The sequence below is a fragment of the Puma concolor genome, chromosome C1 (genome assembly GCF_028749965.1).
Source record: "Puma concolor isolate L17-30 chromosome C1, mPumCon1.1.hap2, whole genome shotgun sequence".
NCBI classification, from domain to species: domain Eukaryota; kingdom Metazoa; phylum Chordata; class Mammalia; order Carnivora; family Felidae; genus Puma; species Puma concolor.
Genome location: NC_141674.1, coordinates 207,747,423 through 207,770,022, shown reverse-complemented (window position 1 = coordinate 207,770,022; position 22,600 = coordinate 207,747,423). Strand labels below are relative to the sequence as shown.

The window sequence follows — 22,600 nt, the reverse complement described above, 5'->3', positions numbered from 1 at the left end:
TTAGAAGTCAGGGTGTTACCGAGTTTTCATTTGCCGAGCACCTTTGCGCTTAGGAACGTAAGGTGAAATAGAACGTTGAGGTGATGATGGGGTAAGGTCAGTTAAGTGGGAGGAGGAGAAAAAGAACCTTTAACTTTGCAGCAGACTGTGGAGCCTTTTGAGGGTTTCAGAAGGATTCAGCTGTTTTAATGGCGTTTGATCAGATTGTTACAGCATGGAGATATATACACACACACACACACACACACACACACACACACACACACATGCCTACTCCTCCTCCCACCCCCACCCCCACCCTGCCAAGCTTCTCCCTTTCGTGGTTGGTTGCAAACTAAATTATGTATGTCAAACTGCATTTATCCTTTTTCAGAAACCACTTCTGGGCAAGAAAAAAAAAATCTCAAGTGTTTTTGTGTTTAGGACAGTTATGTGGTTAGTGGGCAAATCAGTGGCAAAAATTATTTCTTGTAGGAGGTGGCAGGCTTTGTGTGCGTTTGGCTGCATTGACTCTAGTGTGTATTTTTCCCCCTTTTATTTGTTACCTGGTTCAGTTTGGTTTTATTCACAGTTCTTCAGGAGACCTCAGTTTAAACTTGAGACAAGATCCCTGAGAGACAGGTTTTACAACATATAGTTTTGAACAATTCTAGTTTTCATGCTGCTCAGAATTCATTTTGTGAGATGAAAAATCACTGTAAGTAATATGTGCATTTAATCCTGCGCCATATGTAGCTACAGAGGTTATTTAGATCCCTTCTGTTCCAGTGACACCTAATGATCATTGACTTGACCTGTAGGTCGTGACCTTTTCCTCTTTCAGGACACCTGTGAAGGGTTTCAGATGCTGAAATACACGGGTGAAGCTGTGAGGTTCCCTTGATCTTCACACTGGCTTTCAGTGTAACACGAGCTTGCAAGTACGTGGGAAGCGTATCTGTTGGACAGCCTTTGAAGGAGCGGTGTACGTTTATGGTTTGACTTACACAAGTGTCCTAGACCAGAGTAGAAGGGGATCCGTATGATGTGTCCACATTTAGTTGCCACCAACAAAGGCATCACTCTGTTAAGGCATCAAGTTTTCTCTTTTGGAAAAGGGTTTAGACGTTTTTAAGCTTCCTGACCTTAGCACTCTGTGTAAAAACAGCCCTTGTTCCTTTGCTCGTCTGCTTTTTCGTGTTTGAGGAAAGCCTTCAAATACAATTTTTGTTACCTTCTTGGAAGGGATTAAAAGACTCAAACCCATGTGGCGGCAGCCGTGATCCCCACGCGGAGAGCCGCAGCGTACCGTGGGCCGCGGTGTTTATGAAGCTTTCACAGTTATCGGGGGGTTCACTTGGCCCTGTGGTTTTGAGTGAGTGTTTCAACGTTTTTTATTTATTTTTGGGACAGAGAGAGACAGAGCATGAACGGGGGAGGGGCAGAGAGAGAGGGAGACACAGAATCGGAAACAGGCTCCAGGCTCTGAGCCATCAGCCCAGAGCCTGACGCGGGGCTCGAACTCACGGACCGTGAGATCGTGACCTGGCTGAAGTCGGACGCTTAACCGACTGCGCCACCCAGGCGCCCCTTGAGTGAGTGTTTCTGCCTCCCTCTCTCATATGTACCAGGCCAAGTTCTCTCCACTCACGTTCCTTTCACTTTGCGTGTGTGCGTGTGTGTGTGTGTGCGCGCGTGTGTGCGTGCGTGTTGGTTGGTTCTTACCTGACGTTTCAGTACTCGGCAAATTGGAGTGCTCCCGCCACATCTCACTTGAATGACTCAGTTCCATTTCCCACCTGACAGATGTCCTAACAGTGTTTCTGTTTCCCCTACGAAACCTGTTTTAGACTTTTTCTCTCTAATTGCCCCTCTCTGAAAATGGACACCACAGATACACTACATACTACGTACTCTCTGTATAGCTATGCTTCGTGCATAAAAAGAAGTGTAAACCTCTTTAAAACCCAGGGTTAAAAATAACTAAAAAGTTAAATTAAAAAATCTGTATCTACTAAATAACTTTTAATGTTTATTTACTTGTGTAAATTATGTGTCAAATTATATGTGCCAATCACATTTTGTCATTTAAAGCATTTTTTTTTCCAGCAAAAGTCAAACAACTGCAACTAATTTCTTAACTGTTAGTGAATTTAGCTTTTCCTTGAGAGAAAATAACTGGCCGGTTATTGTTTTTTCTTTTTGGCACACGATGTAATTAGTGATGTGTTGAATGACTTTCTGAATGGCCACTTTTTATTTAATCGTCGAAGCCTGAGCCGCACGGAAGCTCCTGGCGACGGATGTGAACAATCACGTCCTCCAGGCAGCTGATGGCAGCCCGTGTGCGTGCAGGCCGCCCGTCCGCGTGGCTCCACGAGCGACAGGGAGTCTGGCAGGCAGAGTCCCGGCCGTCTGTGGCCATGGTTTTGTAGCACCGTCTGACTTTGCTCACGGCTGCTTTGTCTTCCATGTTGGTGCTGCCCCCGTGATGCCCAGGACAACCCAGTGGGAGGGACAGAATACTGAGGCGTAAGATGGTCAGTTTGGGTTCAGCATTGCAGGGCCACAGACCATTGTAGTTTTTTTTTTTTTTTCATGTTTGTTTTATTTTTGATAGAGTGCGAGCAGAGGAGGGGCAGAGAGAGGGGGACAGAGGATCTGAAGTGGGCTCCGTGCTGACAGCCGTGAGCCTGATGGGCTCGAACACACGAACTGGGAGATCACCACCTGTGCCGAGGTCGGACACTCAACCCGCCGAGCCACCCAGGCACCCCTGTAATTTATAGGATTTTTTTCATCTCTCTCTTTCTGCCCCCAAGAGCTCGTTTTCACCCCTTGTTGAGCATGCAGACTGTAACTGAATGCATTCTTTGGAGTTCACTTCAGCCATTTGTCTTTATTTGCCACCTTATACTCCTTTTTTTCCTGCTTCCTAACTAGATCCTGGCCTCCACTGTTCTGTAGAACACGCCGTGGCCCAAATACAAAGACACGTGAAAGAAGTTCAGTTTTAGCTTGCGTGAAGGGCCCAGATCCTGAAAGTTTAGAGGATTTTTAGGGTGACTTTTACTACTCAGTACATGTAAGACAGTTTTACATTTTGGTGGCACCCTGGTTTTGGCACATGGGTGTGCTGCAGCGTATTGGTTGAGAACAACGTCCTGTGAGTTCCTAGGGAATGATGTGTTCTGGCAAACTACATTCCAACCCTCCGAGTGGCCAATCCAGAAGATCAAAAGAGTGGGTGGCTGGGTGGCTAATAAAAAGGTAAACATATTGAATAAATCCCTAGGTAGGGCTGCTGTGCAGCCGTCAGCTGTCCACATGGCCATTCAGAATAAAGGCCTCCTTCCCTGGAGCACGTAATTCTGTGTTTGATACAAAACAAACTTCTGTGTTCTTTAAACCATTGATATTTGGGATTTTCTTTTCTCAAAGATAAAATGAATTCTAACTTACAAGTTATATTTTAATTTCTACTTGCCTGAACTCCTTGGCAGAATTGAGTGCTATCCAGCTGTAAGATCATAGAATCAAGTTTCATGCTAACCTCTTGAGTCATTTTAAAATTAACTCTTAGTAAAACCATTCTCATTTTTTCTTTCTCTGTTGTTGTATCCCTTGACTTTTGGCTTTTGAATTCAATTTTGATGACCCCTTCTCCTATCAGCATAGGCTGTGGTCTCATTCCGGCCACCTTCACGGATATTCATTTCATGGACGTACTTGTGTCTTGTTGCCTTGAAGGTGTTGTTGCTAACCACTGGCACTTATTTTCAGTTGGCATTTTTACAGCTAGTGAAGACATTGTCCGCCCGTTCCCAGGGAATATGTTGTAGAGGAGTGGCTTTTAAAAATGTCTTCTCGGGTGCGCCTAGGTGGTTTAGTCAGTTAAGTGTCTGACTTCAGCTCAGGTCATGATCTCACAGCTCATAAGTTCGAGCCCCACGTTGGGCTCGGGCCCTGTACTGACAACTCAGAGCCTGGAGCCTGCTTGGGATTCTGTGTCTCCTTCTCTCTCTGCCCCTTCCCCCCTTGTGTGCTGTCTCCCTCTCTCTCTCAAAAATAACATTAAAAAAAAATTTTTTTAATGTCTTCTGGGTTCCCATAAAACAACAAACCCATTGTAGTTGTATACTTCCAAGTAAAATTTGAACAAAGGGTCCCTGTTGAAAAAATAAGTTTGAAACCCATTTTTCTAGAGAAGCAGGAAGTTCATGAATTCTGTAGTGACTATGAGTAGATATTCTCACTCTGTACAGTGTTGTTTCACATGCTGTTCTTTCTGGTGCCATGGTGTTAGGAGTAGCTAAGATTTTATTTCATTTTAAAGTTTACTTATTTTGAGAGATACACAGCGTGAGTGGGGAAGAGGCAGAGAGAGAGGGGGAGAGAGAGAATCCCAAGCAGGCTCTGTGCTGTCAGGTTGGAGCCCAGTGAAGGGCTCAAACTCACAAAACTGTGAGATCATGACCTGAGCCGAAACCAAGAGTCAGACGCTTAACTGACTGAGCCACCCAGGCGCCCCAGGAATAGCTAAAGTTAAGGTTTTAGTAACAGAAGTCTTCCTGTCACATGGAGAGGTACTTTGTGGGTGTAAGAAATGAGTAGCTGTGGATCCAGCTTCTCCTAAATCAGCGATTAGAGGTCAGGCTTTGGGTGTCGTCCAGTTCTAGTTGCTCAGGAAGACCAGCTACCTAATGGCGTCTTATGCTTGTGGGGACCGCTACATTAAGTCTTTTTCATCAACACTGACTTGAAAGGCAAATCCGTCAAAACATCGATTCAGCTCATATTTCTTAAGTTTTCTTCGGTAAGTTGAAAAGTTAATGATATGAGTTAATATAGTATTGGCAGTGACTTTTGTTTTAGTCTGATAAATCCGTCAACACAATTAGTCACTTAAAATAATGGATGAGCTCTAATATTTTGTCAGGGTAAGGGAACAAAATGAAATAAGGTGTTGCATTTCCCAAAACAGTAGGAAATACTGTGATAGAGAACAAAAAACATGGATGCATGTATTTAGATAAATAGATGGACAAATCTTAAGGAAGGAAACCACCTGTCCATTGGAGTAGCTTTGAAAGGCGTTAGTTAAGGGAATAATTGAGTTATGTAAAACCACTAATAGCTCTTACTTCTTTTGAAGTAGATGTGTTTAAGCATATAAGTTTATTGAATTTACCTGTCTTCAAAATGTTCATTTCCTTTTGATGTATTCATATTTAGTATTTCCTTTTGTTTCAAAGTATAGAACTGGGGTGGTAATTTTTGTTGTTGTTTGTTTTGTTTTTGAGAATTTGATAAAAGCTCCCTTCAGGACACTCCTATAACTTAAACCCCACTTTGTTTTTAAAATTCTGAAGTAGTCACAAGCTGTTTTAAAAATGCAAGTACTTGGGGCGCCTGGGTGGCTCAGTCGGTTAAGCATCTGACTCTTGATTACCGCTCAGGTCATGATCCCACAATCAAGCCCCATACCGGCTCCCCAAGGAGGAGCCTCCCCCAGGAGGAGGCTCCTGACAGCAAAGAGCCTCCTTGGGATTCTCTTTCTCCCTCTGTCTCTGCTCTTCCCTTGCTGCTCGCGCGTGCCCTTTCTCTTTCTCTCGCTCTCTCTCTCTCTCAAAAAAGAAAAAAATGCAAGTACGGTACAAAGAACCTTTCCTGAACTGTTGGAGCATAAGTTACTAACCTAATGACCTCCAGAGTAACTAACCTCCAGAGTACTAACCTCCAGAGTACTTCAGTGTGTATTTCCTTCAAACAAGGACATTGTCCTGTATGACGACAATGTAGTCATCAAAATCAGGAAAATCCCATTCATCTTAATGCTAACCACCATCTAATCCTGAGACCCTGTGCAAGTTTTATTATCTTTTACATCCGAGACTCATGTGTTGTCTTTAGCTGCCATGATTCTCTAGTCTCTTTTTGGAGAGTTCTAGAATAGTCTTTACTTGACGTTTATGACCGTCTCACTTTTGAAGATTACAGGCCAGTTATTCTGTAGTGCATCCCTCGATCTTGGGTTGTCTGAGGTTTCCTTACGTTAGATTCGGATTTGGCGGAATGTAACAGAAATAATGCTGTCTTCTCAAGTGGCCCAGTTTCCATTTATTTCATGATTGATCGTGTTCACTTTAACCGTTACAGGATGTGTATGTACTAGGTTTTACTACTATAAAGTTATTCCTTTCTCTATTATAATAAACATTTTGTAGGAAGAACTTTGAAATTATTTAAATGTCCTGCTCCTAATGTATCTTCCTATTTCTATCAGTATGGACTATTTCTTATTCAGTATTTTAATCCATTATAATAATTGAGTTGCTTACATTGTCCCCAGTTTGGCCAGTGAGGGTTCCTTCAAGCTGGCTTCTGTGTCCTTTTAACATATTCCTATTCTTTATTAGCATTCGCTTGCTTTGGGCACAAGAAAATATTCCCAGTCTTATCTGGAACTTTTCCATTGCCCCATTTCTCCATCCTGGTTCTATTTATTAGGGAATGGTGTGTAAAAGCCAAGATTTAGGGTGTGTTTATTGCTGTTGGAGGTGAGAGTTATTTGCATGTGTATGTGTGTGCACATTTTCTTTGTGTGTGTGTATGTGTGTGTGTATTTTCTAAGACCGTAAGTCCATAGCAGTGCTCCCATTCCAGCCCAGACATTCGGGGTTCATTCCAGTTTTCTGTTGTTCCATGTTTGTGTGTCTCTTCAACCTGGCTCGCATTATTCCTAACTTATTTACTTACTGGATCAGTGCCCTTGTTTGTAACCAGACTCCGTCTTTTCCCCTGCATGTTTTCTGTGCCTCGTCAGGGCTGTCCTCTGCTCAGCTGTGGATGTCCTCTCCACCCCCTGAGGCTCTGACACTCCATGCTGACTCTCTCTTTCTTGATCTGGGGGGCACACAGTGCCTAGGGTGGGGATTTCTGCCTTCTTTAGCCTCTTTAGGGCTGAATTGTCCTGGAAAAGTAGGCGGAAAGACTTTTAAGTCTTAAGAAACCTTTGTCAGGAGGTTCTTATTAAAATGAAGGTGGGCGGGGAGGGAAAATGGTTGTATACAATGGAGCTTTTTCTAAAGCTGGTAATAATGTAGAAAACATTTCTGGGCTCATATATATGTTCTGTGTCAGACCTGGAAGCAGGTATATAGCCAAGTGGCCCCGGTTCCTTTTAGTGAGAAATCAAATTTAGATCGCAGTCTGGGTGCCGAGTTTGCTTACTGCTACCGAAGAAGTTGTTGCTTCTGGGACTTTGGTGTGCAGGGCTGGGGAAACCGTTCATTTGTTTTTGTTTTTTTTCTTTTAAACAAGAAAACGTTGAGTCATATGGATATTTCCAACTTAGAATTAGAGGATTTTTACTTACTATACTTGACTTTATAGCTCTTTCCTTTACATTGAAAATCTTGGTTCCTGATGAAGTTATTTGCTCACTCTGTTTTTCAAAATGACATCAGTATGATTATTAAAACAATTTAAATGTTATCTGCAGTTTTCTTTGTACCTAGGATATAACTTACAAAATGAAGTATATTTCAAGAATTCCAGCTTTCGTTTCTGTTCCGATCACATTGTTCCCTCACTGCCTGTATAGGTTATGATTAGTTTCGGTTATCTTTCTGTAGTTTTTTTTTAAATGTGTGTCTGTGTTCTCCATGTTCTCAACTGGGGAGTTGATACTTTCTTTACATACTGTTCTGTACTTTTTTTTTTTTTTTTAACTTAATCTACATTGGAGATCACCCTGCAGCCATATATGGAGATCTCTCTCTCTCTCTCTCTCTCTCTATGACATTTGCAGAGTGCTGTACTGGAGTGCCACAGTTTACTCAACTAATTCCCTGTCAGTGGACATAGTTAGGCTGTTTCCAGTCTTTTGCTTCTGCAGATAATGCCATGAAGAATATCTCTGCATATGTTATTTGGTGTTTTTGCTAGTGTTTCTTTGGGAAAGATTCCTAGAAGTTTGGGATTACTGGGACAAAGGATAAATTCATACTTTTATTAGATAGTGGCAAACACCCCTCTGGAGGACTTGTGTCCTAACATCATACAAACCCAGCAGCAGATGAGAAGACCTTTTTTCCTGAACCTTGTTGACAGGCTTGTCAGACTTCTCCATTTGAGGGGCAGTCTTTCAGGAGGAAAAGGGTGTCTACTGTAGTTGTAGCTGGCTTATTCTTGTGAGCGAGTAAACGTATTTTCATGATTCAGGACATTTTTACCTACTTTTGTGAACTTCTGTTCACAGGTCTTGCTTATTTTTTCTTTAGGTATGTTGCTCTTCCCTCTTTTTAGAAACTTACGCATTTAGGGATACTAACCCTTTGTGATGTACATCCAACTATTTTTTAATAAGGTTTTAAATTATCTTTTTTTTTTTTTTTTTTTTTTTTTTGCCATGTAGATTTTTATGTAATAAAACTTCCCAGTCTTTTCCCTTACTGCTTCTGGATTTTGAGTCATAAAGTTTCTTCCATTCTGTGATGAGGGAGGAATTCTCCATGCTTCCTTTAGTGCTTAAGTGTTTCATCATTTTACATTTAAACCTCTCTGTAATTTATCCTGAGTACATTTGAGGAATAGATCCAGTCTTTTTCTTTTTCCATTTGCTTTGTAGATTTTGATACATGCTGTTTTCCAATTATTGCTCTTTTTTTAAATGGTACTATTTAATTTCCTAAATTTATGGTAAATGCTTTTTGGAATCCATGAAGGAATACAAAAGATCCAAACTTTTATCTCTGATATCTTTAAAAGATGAAATGACTTTTGGAAGTCCATTAGTTACATTGAACCAGGTACAGGAGAAAACATGCAGGTATATGAATGGGTGGGACCCTTTCAAGAAAAGTAAACCTGTGTTGTTCAACTCTGGAGAACGGTTTCAAGAAATTTGCAAGCAAAGTTTGGCATGATAGTGTCCTTAATCAGCCCAGCCCTTGTAGTCTATTAGCAGTCTTTCCCAACATTAAAATAAATGTCGTATTTATATGTAGAGGTGGGTAATTAGAAATTGAGGTGAGTGAGACCTTAATCAGGTAGTATCGAAAAGATTCAGATTCCAAAAGGAAATATTTATGCCATAACTAGGGAATTGATAAAAACCTTTTAGCTGATGGTGTATTTATATGTTGGGTTTATTTTGTAATTGTTTCAAGAATGCATTATGTATCAGAGCAGAGGACTCTGTGTATGATCCTGTTTACACAGGAGCTGGAGCAAATGTTGATACCCATCATCCTTTCAGAGCGCTTTGCAACTTAATAACCAGGTTTCCCATCCAAGGACTTTGTTTACAGTGATGTATTTGTGGGGTTGTGGGCTTTTTGTTTTTTGGTGGGGTTTTTTTTTGGAGTTTTTTACTTGTATTATCCTCTTAGACTAATAATGAAGTCATTCCTCTGTATTCCAACACCTTTTTCAGTCTCTGTTTTGCTCCCTCCTTGTGTATAGTTGAGCCAGAGGTATAGTTTGATATAGTAACTCTCACTGCTTAGTAGCTAATAGCTTACCATCTATTATTATGGTTTAGGAAATTAAAATGTCGTTAAAAAAATCACTGACCAACATCTCCCCTCCCCCCCCCCCTTTTTTTAACAAGCAATACTCTGAGAGCCTTAATAACTAATGCTTGCAGATTTAAAAAAATATATCTTTTTAAATTTATTTTTGAGGGAGGGAGGGAGAATGAGCAGAGGAGGGGCGGAGAGAGGGAGACCTGGAAACAAAACAAGCTCCAGGCTCTGAGCTGTCAGCACAGAGCGCGGCGCGGGGCTTGAACTCATTAATGACGAGATCATGACCTGAGCTGAAGTCGGGTGCTTAACTGACTGAGCCACCCAGGAGCCCCTGATTTAAAAAAAATATTTACACCCAGGGGCACCTGACTTCAGCTCAGGTCATGATCTCATGGTTAGTGGGTTCAAACCCCACATCAGGCTCTGTGCTGACAGCTCAGAGCCTGGAGCCTGCTTCAGATCCTGTGTCTCCCTCTCTGCCCCTCCCCCACTCATTCTCTGTCTCTGTCTCTCTCTCTCTCTCTCAATCCCTCAAAAATAACTGAAGGTTAATAAAAATATGTTAAGCCATAATCTGCTTTGTTAAAAAATGAAAACCACGTATTTTACTGTGGACTGTGGGGCATTGGGGAAGTGGAAAGTTAACCAGACGTTCATTAGATGTCTGTCTTCTCCAGAGGTTCTTTCATCTGCCGGCACCTTTTCTCTCTGCTTCCCATATTATCCTTTACTTAGACTCCTTTCTGCCTTTTAGCTTAGTCTTCTCTCTACATCATTGCAGGAATCCCATAGATTGACATTCATTTAAAGTGCTCCCGGGGCACCTGGGTGGCTCAGTCGGTTAAGTGTCTGACCTCGGCTAAGGTCATGATCTCACCGTTCCCAAGTTCAAGCCCCGCCTCGGGCTCTGTGCAGACAGCTCAGAGCCTGGAGCCTGCTTCGGATTCTGTGTCTCCCTTCTCTCTCTGCCTGTCCCCAACTCCACGCATGCTTTCTGTACTTTGTCTCTCTGTCTCTAATTTTCTCTCTCTCTCTCTCAGAAATAGATAAACATTTGGGGCCTCTGGGTGGCTCAGTCAGTTAATGGCTCAGATCATGGTCTCCTAGTTTGTGAGTTTGAGCCCCATGTCAGGCCCTGTGCTGACAGCTCAGAGCCTGGAGCCTGCTTCGGATTCTGTGTCTCCCTCTCTCTCTGCCCATCCCCCCACCTGTGCTCATGTTCTCTTTCTCTCTCAAAAATAAACATTAAAAATTTGAAAAAAAAAAGTAAAGTGCTCCCAATGTTTTTATATACACGATAGGACAGTTTAACTTCATTCAGCTGAGAGCTTAGATCCTGGTGAGTTATTTTGCTTTATGTTGGTGTTGAATAGCTCTGGTCTAATCTTGACCTGTTTGAGAAATCCATGCAGATAGTCATAGGGCGACTTGAGCACTTGGAACTACCCCTGAGAACCTGCAGATTCAGGTGGGTTGGGGGTCAGGAACACACTCTTCCTGCTGACGGTTATTCTGGGCAAGACGGGCCAAATGTGAAATCGACAGCTTGCATTGAGAACCCCTGGCCCTCGCCATCCTTCTGTGTCTCTAGTGTTCTTCCTACCCACCCTCTGCCCGTAGGACCCGGGTTCTTATTTGTCCCCTTCTAATCCTTTAAAAATACTTTATTTTCAGGAAGGGATCTGACTTCCGTTCCATTGATACATAGCAGTGTGAACTTAAAGAGATGCTTTGATTTTTAGTCACCTTTCTGATTGTGAAGGGAGAACAGTTTGGTCCCATTATAAAAATTTCAAAAAGTATGGGGGCTAATTCAGTGGAATAGAAAAATCTACCTGCCCCCTAAAACCATGCCATGGTGACAGCCACACTCCTATGTGAAAAGAGCATATCTAGGGAGACATGGAAGAAGAAACGTGGGGGAACAGCAGCACTGCCCAGTATAATCGCAAATACAGGCAGTTCTTTATTTACTTGCCTTATTGTAAACATAAACCATGTGACTGTAGTTACAGTATTTTTATTTCTTCTGAGTGATGTTGAAGGCCATAAAGAGTAAACCCTGGAGCAAAAATACCAGATAAGGGGGCACCTGGGTGGCTCAGTCGGTTAAGCATCCAACTTTGGCTCAGGTCATGATCTTGCAGTTTGTGAGTTCCAGCCCCCGTTCGGGCTCTGTGCTGACAGCTGAGAACCTGGAGCCTGCTTCCGAGTCTGTGTCTCCCCCTCTCTCTGCCCCTCTCCTGCTCATGCTCTGTCTTCCTCTGTCTCTCGATAATAAGTAAACATTAAAAAAAAAAAAAAAAAGACAAAATGCCTTGCTCTAAATGCCTCCAGAACTTCCTGTTTCGGTGAGTAATACCATCAGTAGCTGGTAGGCATTCTGTCACTGCTGTCGTCTCAGCCGCTATACTGTGGCACTCCCCTTCCAGGAGGGGAAAGTTTCTGATCAGTTCTCTTAATTCCTAAGGGCTGCTGGCTTGTTTGAATTACATTCTCTGAACAGAGATTTCCTCTTGGAATTACTTTCCTAGGCGGCTTTGATGCATTTTCCCCCTCAGTAGAACTAAGAAAGGTAGGACTTGGTGCCACGCAAGGGAAAGCATCGTTTAATTGGTGTTGTACGAGATGGGATCAGCGTGACCCCCATGAATGTAAGTTTGTGCTTTACCATTGCTAGAAATATAGAAATCTGTTGTGTTAACACTTTGGTATATAATGAGCTAGACAAGGATTCCTATTTTTTTTTTTTTTTTTTTTTTTTTTTTTTTTTTACTGTGTGCTATTACTCTTGGCAAAGGGGAAGAAACCAAGAAAGCAAAAAGCAGTATATACTCTAGAAGCCCTGTATATAACAATGAATAATTGGGAACAACTCCAACATAAGATACTTTAAGAACAGTCTGGCAAACTAGGACATAAATGTAATGGAAATGTTAAAAATGTCTTTAGATGTGTGGATATAAACTAAGTTGAAATGCAGATCCCAAGATGGTTATAGACAGCAGTGAAAACGATAGGAAAGGGTATGTTTCGTCGGACCCGGGGACGCGCGTCAGCTGCGGTGCAGTAAAAACACCGGATGTTGCTTCCAGTCCTTGTGTCGCTGGAGCCCGAGTGACCTAGGACTTCATGCCCTCGTGCGGGCTTCTTCGTGTCTAAGGGGGATGCTGGCATCTGTCCGTCTGCACCACACAGTTGTGGAGAGGCAGGTGAGTTTGGGAAAGCATTTGGGATGGACACTCTGCAGAGTAAACTCCGGGGAGATTTCAGCTCTGCCCTTGAGAAAAGTGGCAGTGGGTAAGAGCAGCACAGACCGGGCTTGTGATCTCAGCTCTGCTGTTACCTAGCCGTATGGTTTCCTTATCCTCTCTGGCGGCCATTTTCTCGCCTCTGAAATAAAGGCACAGAGAAGATCTTCTCCGAAGTCGTTTCCGGGGTTCAGATCATGCAGGAGTTGCAGAGCTTCAAAAGCAGGCCCTGCCACAGGTTCTAACGGATGTGCCGTTCTCCTCGCCTTTTAGGTGGTGTCACTGTGGTGCTGCTTTATCTGCTCGTGTTACTCTAGCCTTGTCTCAAGAATCTGGAATTTATTCTTAGTGTGCCTATGATGTGTGAGATTTCTGAAAAAACATAGTTGTTTTCCCTGGAATGCTCTAGGTTTTGTCAGTATTATGTTGTATTGATAATTCTGCAGAGCCTGCTTGGGTCTGTCCTGAGGTTAGAGGTTGTCAGGTTTCTTTCCCCCTCTTAAGTTCTGTTTATTTTATTTTAAACCAGAAGAAGTTTGCAAACATGGAACGGACAGCTTGACCAAAAGGTTGAAAACATTATCCCGTGGGCCATCTGTGCTCTGGGCCACACACACACACAGGCGCCCCGTTTCAGTGGCCGTCGGCACCGTCCGATCCTGTGGCTTGCCTTGGGCGAGTCCCCTAATCTCCTTGTGCTTTGCTTTCTCCCATCTGTAACTTGCCCGTCCTCGGGGGCCTGGCCAGGGCTGACTAGGGCTGCGGCCCGGCCCTTCCTACGCACGGAAGGAGAGGAATAGAAGGCAGAGTTTAACAGTCTTGGGTTCTTTCCTTTTTCGCGCGCACTCCCTACGTGTCAGCAGAAATCTGGTTCTGAAACTACGGCCCGTCTGCCATAACTGCACGCTTGAAGTTCTCTTTACTCCATGTTTGTCAAAGGTCTGAAATAAGTTAACTAATTGTGAAGTTATAGATACAGTCTTATATACTTAACATTCCCATTCTTCCCCCAGTTAACCCTACGATGGTCTCCTTATGATTATTATTATTTCACTGTAATTGTGGAGAAAGTGTAAAGTTGTTCATACTTGCCTTGAGAAACTGCCTCCTTAAAGGATTTTATTAGGTGAAAAACTAGAAAAGAACCATTTTATTAGTCTAGGAAAGCAGGATGGTCCTTTTATTTCTGAAGTTGATATTCTAAAATTTTTTTTTTTTTCAACATTTATTTATTTTTGGGACAGAGAGAGACAGAGCATGAACGGGGGAGGGGCAGAGAGAGAGGGAGACACAGAATCGGAAACAGGCTCCAGGCTCTGAGCCATCAGCCCAGAGCCCGACGCGGGGCTCGAACTCACGGACCGCGAGATCGTGACCTGGCTGAAGTCGGACGCTTAACCGACTGCGCCACCCAGGTGCCCCGAGAAGTTGATATTCTAAAACTGTCTTAATGTGTTTAAGAAATGTAACAGGTTAGGGGAAATGATGGAAGCATCAGACAAATGTAGGACAATGGCGTTATTTAGAATAGGAGTTGTCAAAATCAGTAGTCCATGAGGACACTTGTTAACCAGGAGTTAAAAATCCTTTGGTTTTATACAAGCAAATTTGAGACTGATTTAAAATCGCAACTGGATGGGTCACTTTTTTTTTTTTTTTTTTTTTTTATGTTTGAGAGTGCACATGCATGAGCTGGGGAGGGGCAGACAGAGAATCCCAAGCAGGCTCTGTGCTGTCGACACAGAGCCAGATGCAGAGCTCAAACTCAGGAACCATGAGATCATGACCTGAGCCGGAGGCAGACACTTAACCAACTGAGCCACCCAAGCACCCCTGGATGGATCACATTTAAATTCTAACATTGTTGACCTTCTTCAGCTTTTTAAATATGAGTAGGTGGGTATGAGAGAGACATAGACATAGCGTAGACTTTAAAGTAGATCTTAAAAAGTGATAGCCACGAAGTTACAAATTTGTTGATACAAAGTAAACTGGGAAATTTTGGAGTTTTGTCATAAAGTGATTATGGTGATTTATTTATTTATTTTGAGAGAGGGCACAAGTGAGTGAGGGGCAGAGAGAGAGAATCCCATGAGAGGTGGGGTGGGGAAGGAGAGAGAGAGAGAAGTGGGGCTCGAACTCACAGTGTGATCATGACCTGAGCCAAAGTCAGATGCTTAATGACAGCCACCCAGGTGCCCTGTGGTGATTCATTTTAAATGGTTTTTTTTTGTTTGTTTGTTTGTTTTTTGACCCAGACAAATACCACGTTTATTTCACAAACACCGGGAAAATGGGTCGGGGTGGAGTTGGGACACAGGTGCACAGCTGCGGGTCATCAGCGGGTCATCAGTGACCCGCTTCCCACACTGAGGCTCCAGCCAGGCAGCGCCTCCAAGTTGACAAACGAGTGAGTGCAGGGAGGGCCCTTGAACACCAAGCCCCCTGCAAGGCCAGGTGTCCCAGGAAAACCACAAATAAGAGTGGGACACGGCCCCACCATACAGATCATCTAGCCACCCGTCTTCACTCTGGCGGTCTGCAGGATTGCAACAGTGACCCCAAAGAGGCCACTGGCGCTGCCAGATCTCCACGATGAGAATCTTTACAAAGAGGCTGGGGTTCTGTGCATCAGCCAGGGCAGCTCCACTGCCCACGATGCCCACGCAGACTCCACAGAAGAGGTTAGACAGGCCCACCGTGAGGCCAGGCCCACACGTGCAGTAGCCTGCATGGTAGTTCCGATGTGCAGTGGCCTGGGGGTCAGTGGCACTGAAAGGCTCAGCCAGGTTGCTAATCACAGTTGCCACGATGACGCCATAGATGGCCACAGCCTCACTGTTTTAAAAGATTTTTTATTGAAGACATTTTCCTTTTGTTGGAAGACTAGATAGTCTGGGCTCGGCTGATTCCTTTTTAAGAATAAAGTCTACAGGATCCAGTCCTTACCTGCAGTAGGGGTTTTGCCCTGTCCAGTCTCCGTAGGCTGTTGCCGTGAGTGCAGGTTTCCTCCTCGGTCCCATGCTGTGGGGTTAAGTAGGCACCCTCTCCGCTCACGTCCGGTGGCCTTTGCTTTAAGAGTTAATGATGTCTGCAGGTGTGTTGGGATTAGCACTGTAAAGTTGTGTCAGGGCTTTTTCTTTCTTTTGATCTTCTGAAAGGGATGAAAGATAGCCATTAAACTCAAGGGATTAGGTCCCCTCTCTTTAAAGACTTTAGGTACCATAAATATTTCACTTCAGATGTAAGGCAAGGAATTATATACATCTAGGGGGAAACGGGTGTTTTATATTACCAGTTGGAAATTATTCGGTCTCCACTTACAAATTGAATGAGCTTTGTAGAGATACTTTTCTCCCAACCTGTAGTGGACTGAGATTGGGGGAAAAAATGTGCAGGTTTATAGCTCAGTAATTATACTGATTTTTTTTTCCTTCTAAAACCTTTTTCTTTGTGTTTATAAGTTAACATGCTGTCTCTGTCGTGCCTCTTTCCTGCCCGATGGGGTCTCCCCACTCCGCTGCTACACCAAGAACTGCCTCTGACACTTCAAGAACCAACTACCGTGCACCCATGTTCGGTTTAAGTGTGTGTTCAGTTTTTTAAAAGAGGCCCTATATTTTGTTCTTTCTCTTCCTTTAAGCGAACGCTGCTTAGAAAGGGAAAGTGAGGTTGACGTGCCCGCGGCAGAGTTAGACGGTTCTGGTCACTGCACTCTCAGGAAGCTGGTGGGAAACCAGGAGGGGAGCCCTGCGTAGGGGGTTGTGGTTTCAGCCCCGTTCCACTCTGCCCACGTCACGCCAGGATGGAAGGCTGGGAATGTCCTTGTCCTTCGTGTTTTCCTAGGATGGACTGTCGCACCGTGGAATGGTATTTAGAATTAGGACTTCGGAGAGGAAGGGGTAGGCTTGGTAGGTGCCAGCCCTAGAATCAGCCTGTTAAATGATGATTCCTATCCCCACCCCATATCACATCATCAGCCATTTAGAACAGATTCAAAATACAGTCAGCTCAGTGGCTTACGGTATCTGTATGATTCCACATTTTGTATTTTGTCCCTGAATTTATGGAGAGCTCTATGTGGTTATTTGTATTTAAGCCGATAGTGGTGTTTTCTATTATTTGTTGTGACACAGGTGAGATACACTCCGCCCTTTTCCAGAGCTCCTTGCCCCCTTTTTATTTTGTTCTTGCCTTTTTATTAGAGAAAAATCTGGGTGATGAAGTAAGTACCAGATTGCAGGCAGTTAAATATGGGGATTTGAATCCTGAGGCATGTCTCAGTGATGTGAAGGGAAAAGTAAAATTGTGAGTAGAGATTGTTAGCGATGGTCAAAATAGAGTGCCAGATGAATATAGCCACTGGCAGGGGTTTAAGGTTAAGGAATTAAGAGCCTCGTGCTTGATAACGCTGCGCCACGTTCGGATTAGAGGTCTGCTCAGTTACCGCCTTAAACCTTTACTTCCGATGCTTCATAAAATTATAGGAATGGCTCTGTGTGTGAAGCTTATCCAAACTTTGGGCCTATAATATAACCCTAAAAGAAAGACAGGGGCAAAAAGAAACTGTGAAAGGTGTTTGGCAGTGAGCAAGAGTGGGAGCTCACCAACGCTTTGAAGGTCAATTAGCCAGAAAATGTGCTAAAGACTGGGTGCGGTGCCGCGTTACTGGCCGAGAATTACCCCCAAGGTCCTCAAAGTGGTCCTGCCGCCCGAGCCAGAGAGACAATTACAGACCTGGAGGAGATGCTACAAAAGCTTTAATTAAGGGACTTACTTACACCCCACTAGGTTTTGGAAATTAAATTCTTGCTTGTGCTTAACTGATGTTTCTTTTGTCTGGGCTTCCACGTGGATTTCAGCAGAGAGCACTGTTTTCCCCTGGGTCTGCTTTCCGTTGGAAGCCGCTTCACTGTGATGGATACCGGCAAAGCCAAGAGTTTAATCCTTGCAGGGAACCGGCTGGAAAAATGAGCCGAGGAGCTTTCTGCCAGGGAGCGTTTTGGGCACAGGTTGAAAATTGTCGTGTTTAGACACACCTTAGTACCCCCGGAAACCAGGACCTCTCTTTGGGCTTAGACACGTGAAGAAGGGTAATAAGCACATGTATTTTGTAGAATTTGAATTTTAGAATTCCCATTCACAGGGCACCATGACTTTCCTTGAATTGGCAGCTTTATGTCTCTAGACCCAGCAGGCCGCTCTTTCTCCAGAAACATGTGTTTGTTTTGTGTCGAGGAGGTTAGAGTAGCCTCTGTCATCCAGGCCTGGTTGTTCACAAGCCCAGACCCGTGGTGAGGCTGCATTCAGATGTGACTTCTCCTAGAAGGACTGATTTAAGTTGCATCCAGTCCCAGGCAGTGCGTTACGATGCATCGATCTGCCCTTGTTCCTGAGCTCAGCCATCCTGCAATCGATGGGAGACGTTGTCATCTTTGAACTCGGGCCTAATGGCTCCTTTACTCCAGTCTGTTCCCTTTGTTTCCATAGTGAAGCAATTCTCTTATTTCTTGTCTCTCTTCCTTGGAGTGATTTATTTCTGCCTGCAAAGTTTGGTTTGAGCCATAACGTTTTAAAAAGCACTAAGAAATGCTTGTGTTCCAATAATTTTAAATTTTCTTTCAGTATTTCTAGTCTACACCCATCATCAGTCAGGCGGTCCATTTTTTAGGTCCTCTCCATACCCTTTGAAGTCCCTTTGTGTGCGTGAAGACCAAAACTTCCTCCTTGCTCTGAACAGAAGAGTCAATAAAATCAGAAGTACTGGGGCCCCTGGGTGGCTCAGTCAGTTAAGCGTCCGACTTTGGCTCAGGTCATGATGTCATAGCTCATGAGTTCGAGCCCCGCGTCGGGCTCTGTGCAGCCAGCTCAGAGCCTGGAGCCTGCTTTGGATTCTCTGTCTCTGTCTCTCTCTGTCTCTCTCTCTCACAGAAATAAGTAAACATTAAAAAAAAAAAAAAAAAAAAAAAAGAAGTACTTATCATCATCTGACCTTGTCAGGAAAGAGAAATTGCAAAAAAAAAAAAACAATCGTGGTGTCACGGGTTAAAGGGTACAGTTTTCAGCAAAGTGAAGTTTCTGAAGAACTCCGTTACCGAACTTCCCTCTTCCGTGCGGTGGGTAGAGGAGGGCTCCCCCTGGTCCAGGCGTCCGAGGCCCCCTTGGTGCGGCGGCTGCTCTACAGCGGGGTCCTCTGACCCCGGCCAGGTTAGCGTGTGGTGATGACTCGGACGGACCCGTGTGCTGGCCTGAGAGCTTTGGCATTTACGTTATTTAGAGCACTCTCCTACTCGAATAGATCTTAAATAATGAATGCATCATAGTGAATTTCAGTTTTCTTTGGAAAGAGGGAAATTGTATTTCATGATAGGAACATTTTTGTTTGACCGAGTACCTGACGGGTTAACAAGCTAAAGCCAAATGTGGTCGGAACTTCTGGAGAAACGGGCAGATGGCATGAGCACGCTTGCTCACTGAAGAAGAATGTAACTGAATTTTGCTAAAAAGTGCTGATTCCAAAGGTTCTTTTATGAAGTAAAAATTCTGAGTTCTTATCTCTTCAGCTTTATTTTGCTAACATTGTTAGAACTAGTACATCTGGCTTAGATTCTAAAATAGTCTGGTTTTATGCTTCAGTTAAAATGAATCCAATCAAATTGGAATTTGAAGATAGATAAAAAGGATTTTGATACACAGGGAGGATTCTTAAACAGAGCAGGGTTAGCAGGGAAGGTCTTAAGCCTCCTTTCTTTCTGGATGGCCTTTAGAAACGGGCCGCTGGTGGTTTCAGTTAGTGTAGGGCATTCAGCCGTAGTTGTGTGTGTGTGTGTGTGTGTGTGTGTGTGTGTGTGTAAAGGGGTGACGGACGGTGGAGCGAGTGGCCTCCTCAGCGGTCCTTCCGGTGTCCGAGTCTTGGTTACACCGCTTACCGTCAATGCTTAGACAAGCTCCACGCTTTGTCGTCTGAAGATTTCTTTTATGAGGGTGGGGGTGGGGTTAGTTTTGTAAATGGGGTTCAAGTGTGCCGTCTTTATCAGATTTAGTGATATCTCTCTCACTTCATCCGTTCGGTTTGCTTTCTGTGTTGACCCCCCCCCTGTCCAAGCGTGGATGCATGTGCACAGCCAAATACAAACTCCAGATGCAGTCCAGTGAAATTTTCTAATAAGACATCGAAACAAAATTGTTTAGGGGGAGGTGAGGAACAGACCATTTTGTATTTCAGCCCAGGGTGCTCTGAGAGTTAAGAGTGACAAAAATGTTTTTTAGGTGGGGGCACCTGGATGGCTAAGTCAGTTAAGCGCCCGACTTTGGCCCAGGGCATGATCTCAGTTTGTGAGGTCGAGCCCCGCATCGGGGCCTGCACTCACCATATGGAGCCTGCTTTCCATCCTGTCTCCCTCTCTCTGCCCCTCCCTAGCTTGCGTGTTCTCGCACGGTCGTTCTTTCTCAAAAATAAACAAAACACTGTTTTTCAGGAACATAAACATACATCCTCTGGGCTCACTGGGAACGGTGTGAAATTGTCCTGTGTCTTCGTGGTGCAGCTGGTACTGACGTGTTCGTGGTCCCCCTCCACCCCTCTTCATCATGCTGACCTTGGAGCCATTAGTACAGACTCAGCAGTTTATCCTTTCATAAATAATGCACTCACTCCAAAACGGCAGGCTGCAGGCTTGTGGCCCAGACCTGCTGGGTATTTCTAGTTCATGCCAGTAAATGTTTCGGTTGAATCGGTCAGGAGCTGTGGGCCTGATCTCTTTTCAAGTTGGTGGCTAGAGAAGTGAGTCAGCTCCCACCCCCCCACCCCCCCACCCCCCACCCCAACCTTGAGGACGGAATGAGCACTGCTGAACTCTGTGGCCCTGGCCAGCTGGCGAATCTGGAGGGGCTTGTAGGTTTGCTTGTGTTTGGCTGTTTGAGCCTCAGTACCAGTTCCTGGTTTGGTGAGCCATGTCTCTGCACTGACACCAGATGAAGAGAGCACTTCCTGCCTATCTTGAAGTAAATCGGGGGTCAACCCAGACTTGTTTGGTGCTGGCCTTTGCTGTGGTTTTACGGAAGAGGCTCCAGAACTGCTGAAAAAGTGCTTTCTCCGACGGGAATGGGGGTTGCATTCTGCTAACAAGGCCTAAGCCTGCCGATGACAGTGTAAGCTTGTGCTTCTCTGCGCAAGAAGGTAGAAAAGAGTGAGGGTGGAATAGTAAATGAATTTTTATCCAGCAAGGATGACTATGGAAAAACCTGTTTCAAAACAGGTTCTTCCCATGTAAGGTCATCAGTTTTACGGTTCACTTTTCCCCTTTGTCCTTCCTCCCTGCCAGGTTCCCCTAGGACTACTCCAGCTGTGCTCGTCAGCCTCCTTTTCTTGATCCTTCCTGCCTGGAGCTCTGGGATTTAAAAAAAAAGGAAGGAAGGAAGAAAAGAAAGAAAAAGACAAACCATACAGAACCCTGACTTTGATATTTACTGCTTATTAACCTTTTCCTTGTAAGAGTTGCTAGCTGTAATACCAAAAATAATTTCAAGACTAGAAAGTGTGAGGAAGCACTTTCATTTACTAGCCAGTGGCTTAAAGGAGTTATTTTTCCAGCAGACTAGTGAGCCTGCGGTGTTAAATGTCTGTTGACTCTCTGGCCGGGAGAAACATTGATTTCTCTCTTTCAGGTGCTGCTTTCTTCCCCGGGAGATGCGCCGAGATCTTGGCCAGGGGTCAAAGCATCGGGAAGCTCGGGGTCCTTCATCCTGATGTCATCACTAAATTTGAGCTGACCATGCCCTGCTCCTCCCTGGAAATCAACATCGAGCCCTTTTTGTGAAGATGGGTCTCTGCCTTGTGACTCTCTCCCGGAGCATTCTGCTCCTTCCCTGGTGTCCTTGAGTCGTCTCCGCCCTCCCCCCCCTTCCCCCCCCCCCCCCCCCGGACCATTCGCTTGCGCTTTAATGTTTAATAAAGTAGAAAGTCGTGTCTGGCTCCGTGTGTAGAGGCCGCCGGCTTCCTGCATTAGGCCAGCTTGTGCGAACACGCTGTGAAGCCGCATTACGAGGAGAAGCCCAGAGGACCGCGGGCCAGATGAAACCAGCGCTGATGCGGGAGAATGGAAGAATTTGTTCCTTCTCCATCTGACGTGCAGCCAGCAGTGGGAAACAACGGTAGCTTTGGGAAACGATTAGGGAGCAGCGGCCGTCTGGCAGTTACAGCCTTCGAAGTCCTTTGAAAGTGAAAGAAGGCTCGAGTATTTGAAGGGCTTGAAGGTGCGTGGGTGTTTCCACTCTGATATCCTGAGACGGAGTTCACACAACACACATCTGTTCTGCTAGACGAGTTAAAACAAACGTGTTGATAGCAGTGCGGTATGAACATTCGGAAACCATGAAAGAGTATTTTTGCCCCAGGCTATCCGTTCTGCTGTAATCAATACTATAAAATCATGGCTTTAAATACTTAGTTGAGCAACTAGGTTCTGTCTTATTTTGCAGGGAAGTATTAGGTCTCTCCTCTGACGCTAAGTGTGTCGGTCTGCCTTGTCTTGCCTCCTAATTTACTTTTATTTCTTTGATCTAGACTCCTCCAATAGGTACTGAGAAAAGGTTGAATGTTTGAGATAAGTTCTCAATTCCTGTTAAGATGATGAAACAATAAAATGCAAAACTTTAAGTCCAGTAGAAATAACAAAGTTAGAAAGAATTAGGTTCTTGGAGCTTGTGCTGAGCCTACTACAGAGGAACCCAGTCCTCTTACTGCTCTGAATCAGGGCAGCCGTGTCCAGCCTAGTAAGATTTGTGAACATACAGACTTTCACCACTCCTTCCCCGTTCTGTTTGGGGCATTTAAAT

The 22,600-nt window shown here is 44.3% G+C and overlaps 1 protein-coding gene across 1 annotated transcript in view; it reads left to right on the top strand.

Moving 5' to 3' along the window:
* The window catches only part of FARSB (phenylalanyl-tRNA synthetase subunit beta), a 73,057-nt gene extending 50,846 nt beyond the window's left edge, over window positions 1-22,211 (top strand). Inside the window, exon 17 of the mRNA XM_025912803.2 lies at window positions 21,431-22,211. Coding sequence (XP_025768588.1) covers window positions 21,431-21,582 — 152 coding nt within the window. The 3' untranslated portion in view covers window positions 21,583-22,211. The remainder of the gene's footprint in view (window positions 1-21,430) is intronic.
* The last annotated feature ends 389 nt before the right edge of the window (window positions 22,212-22,600 follow it).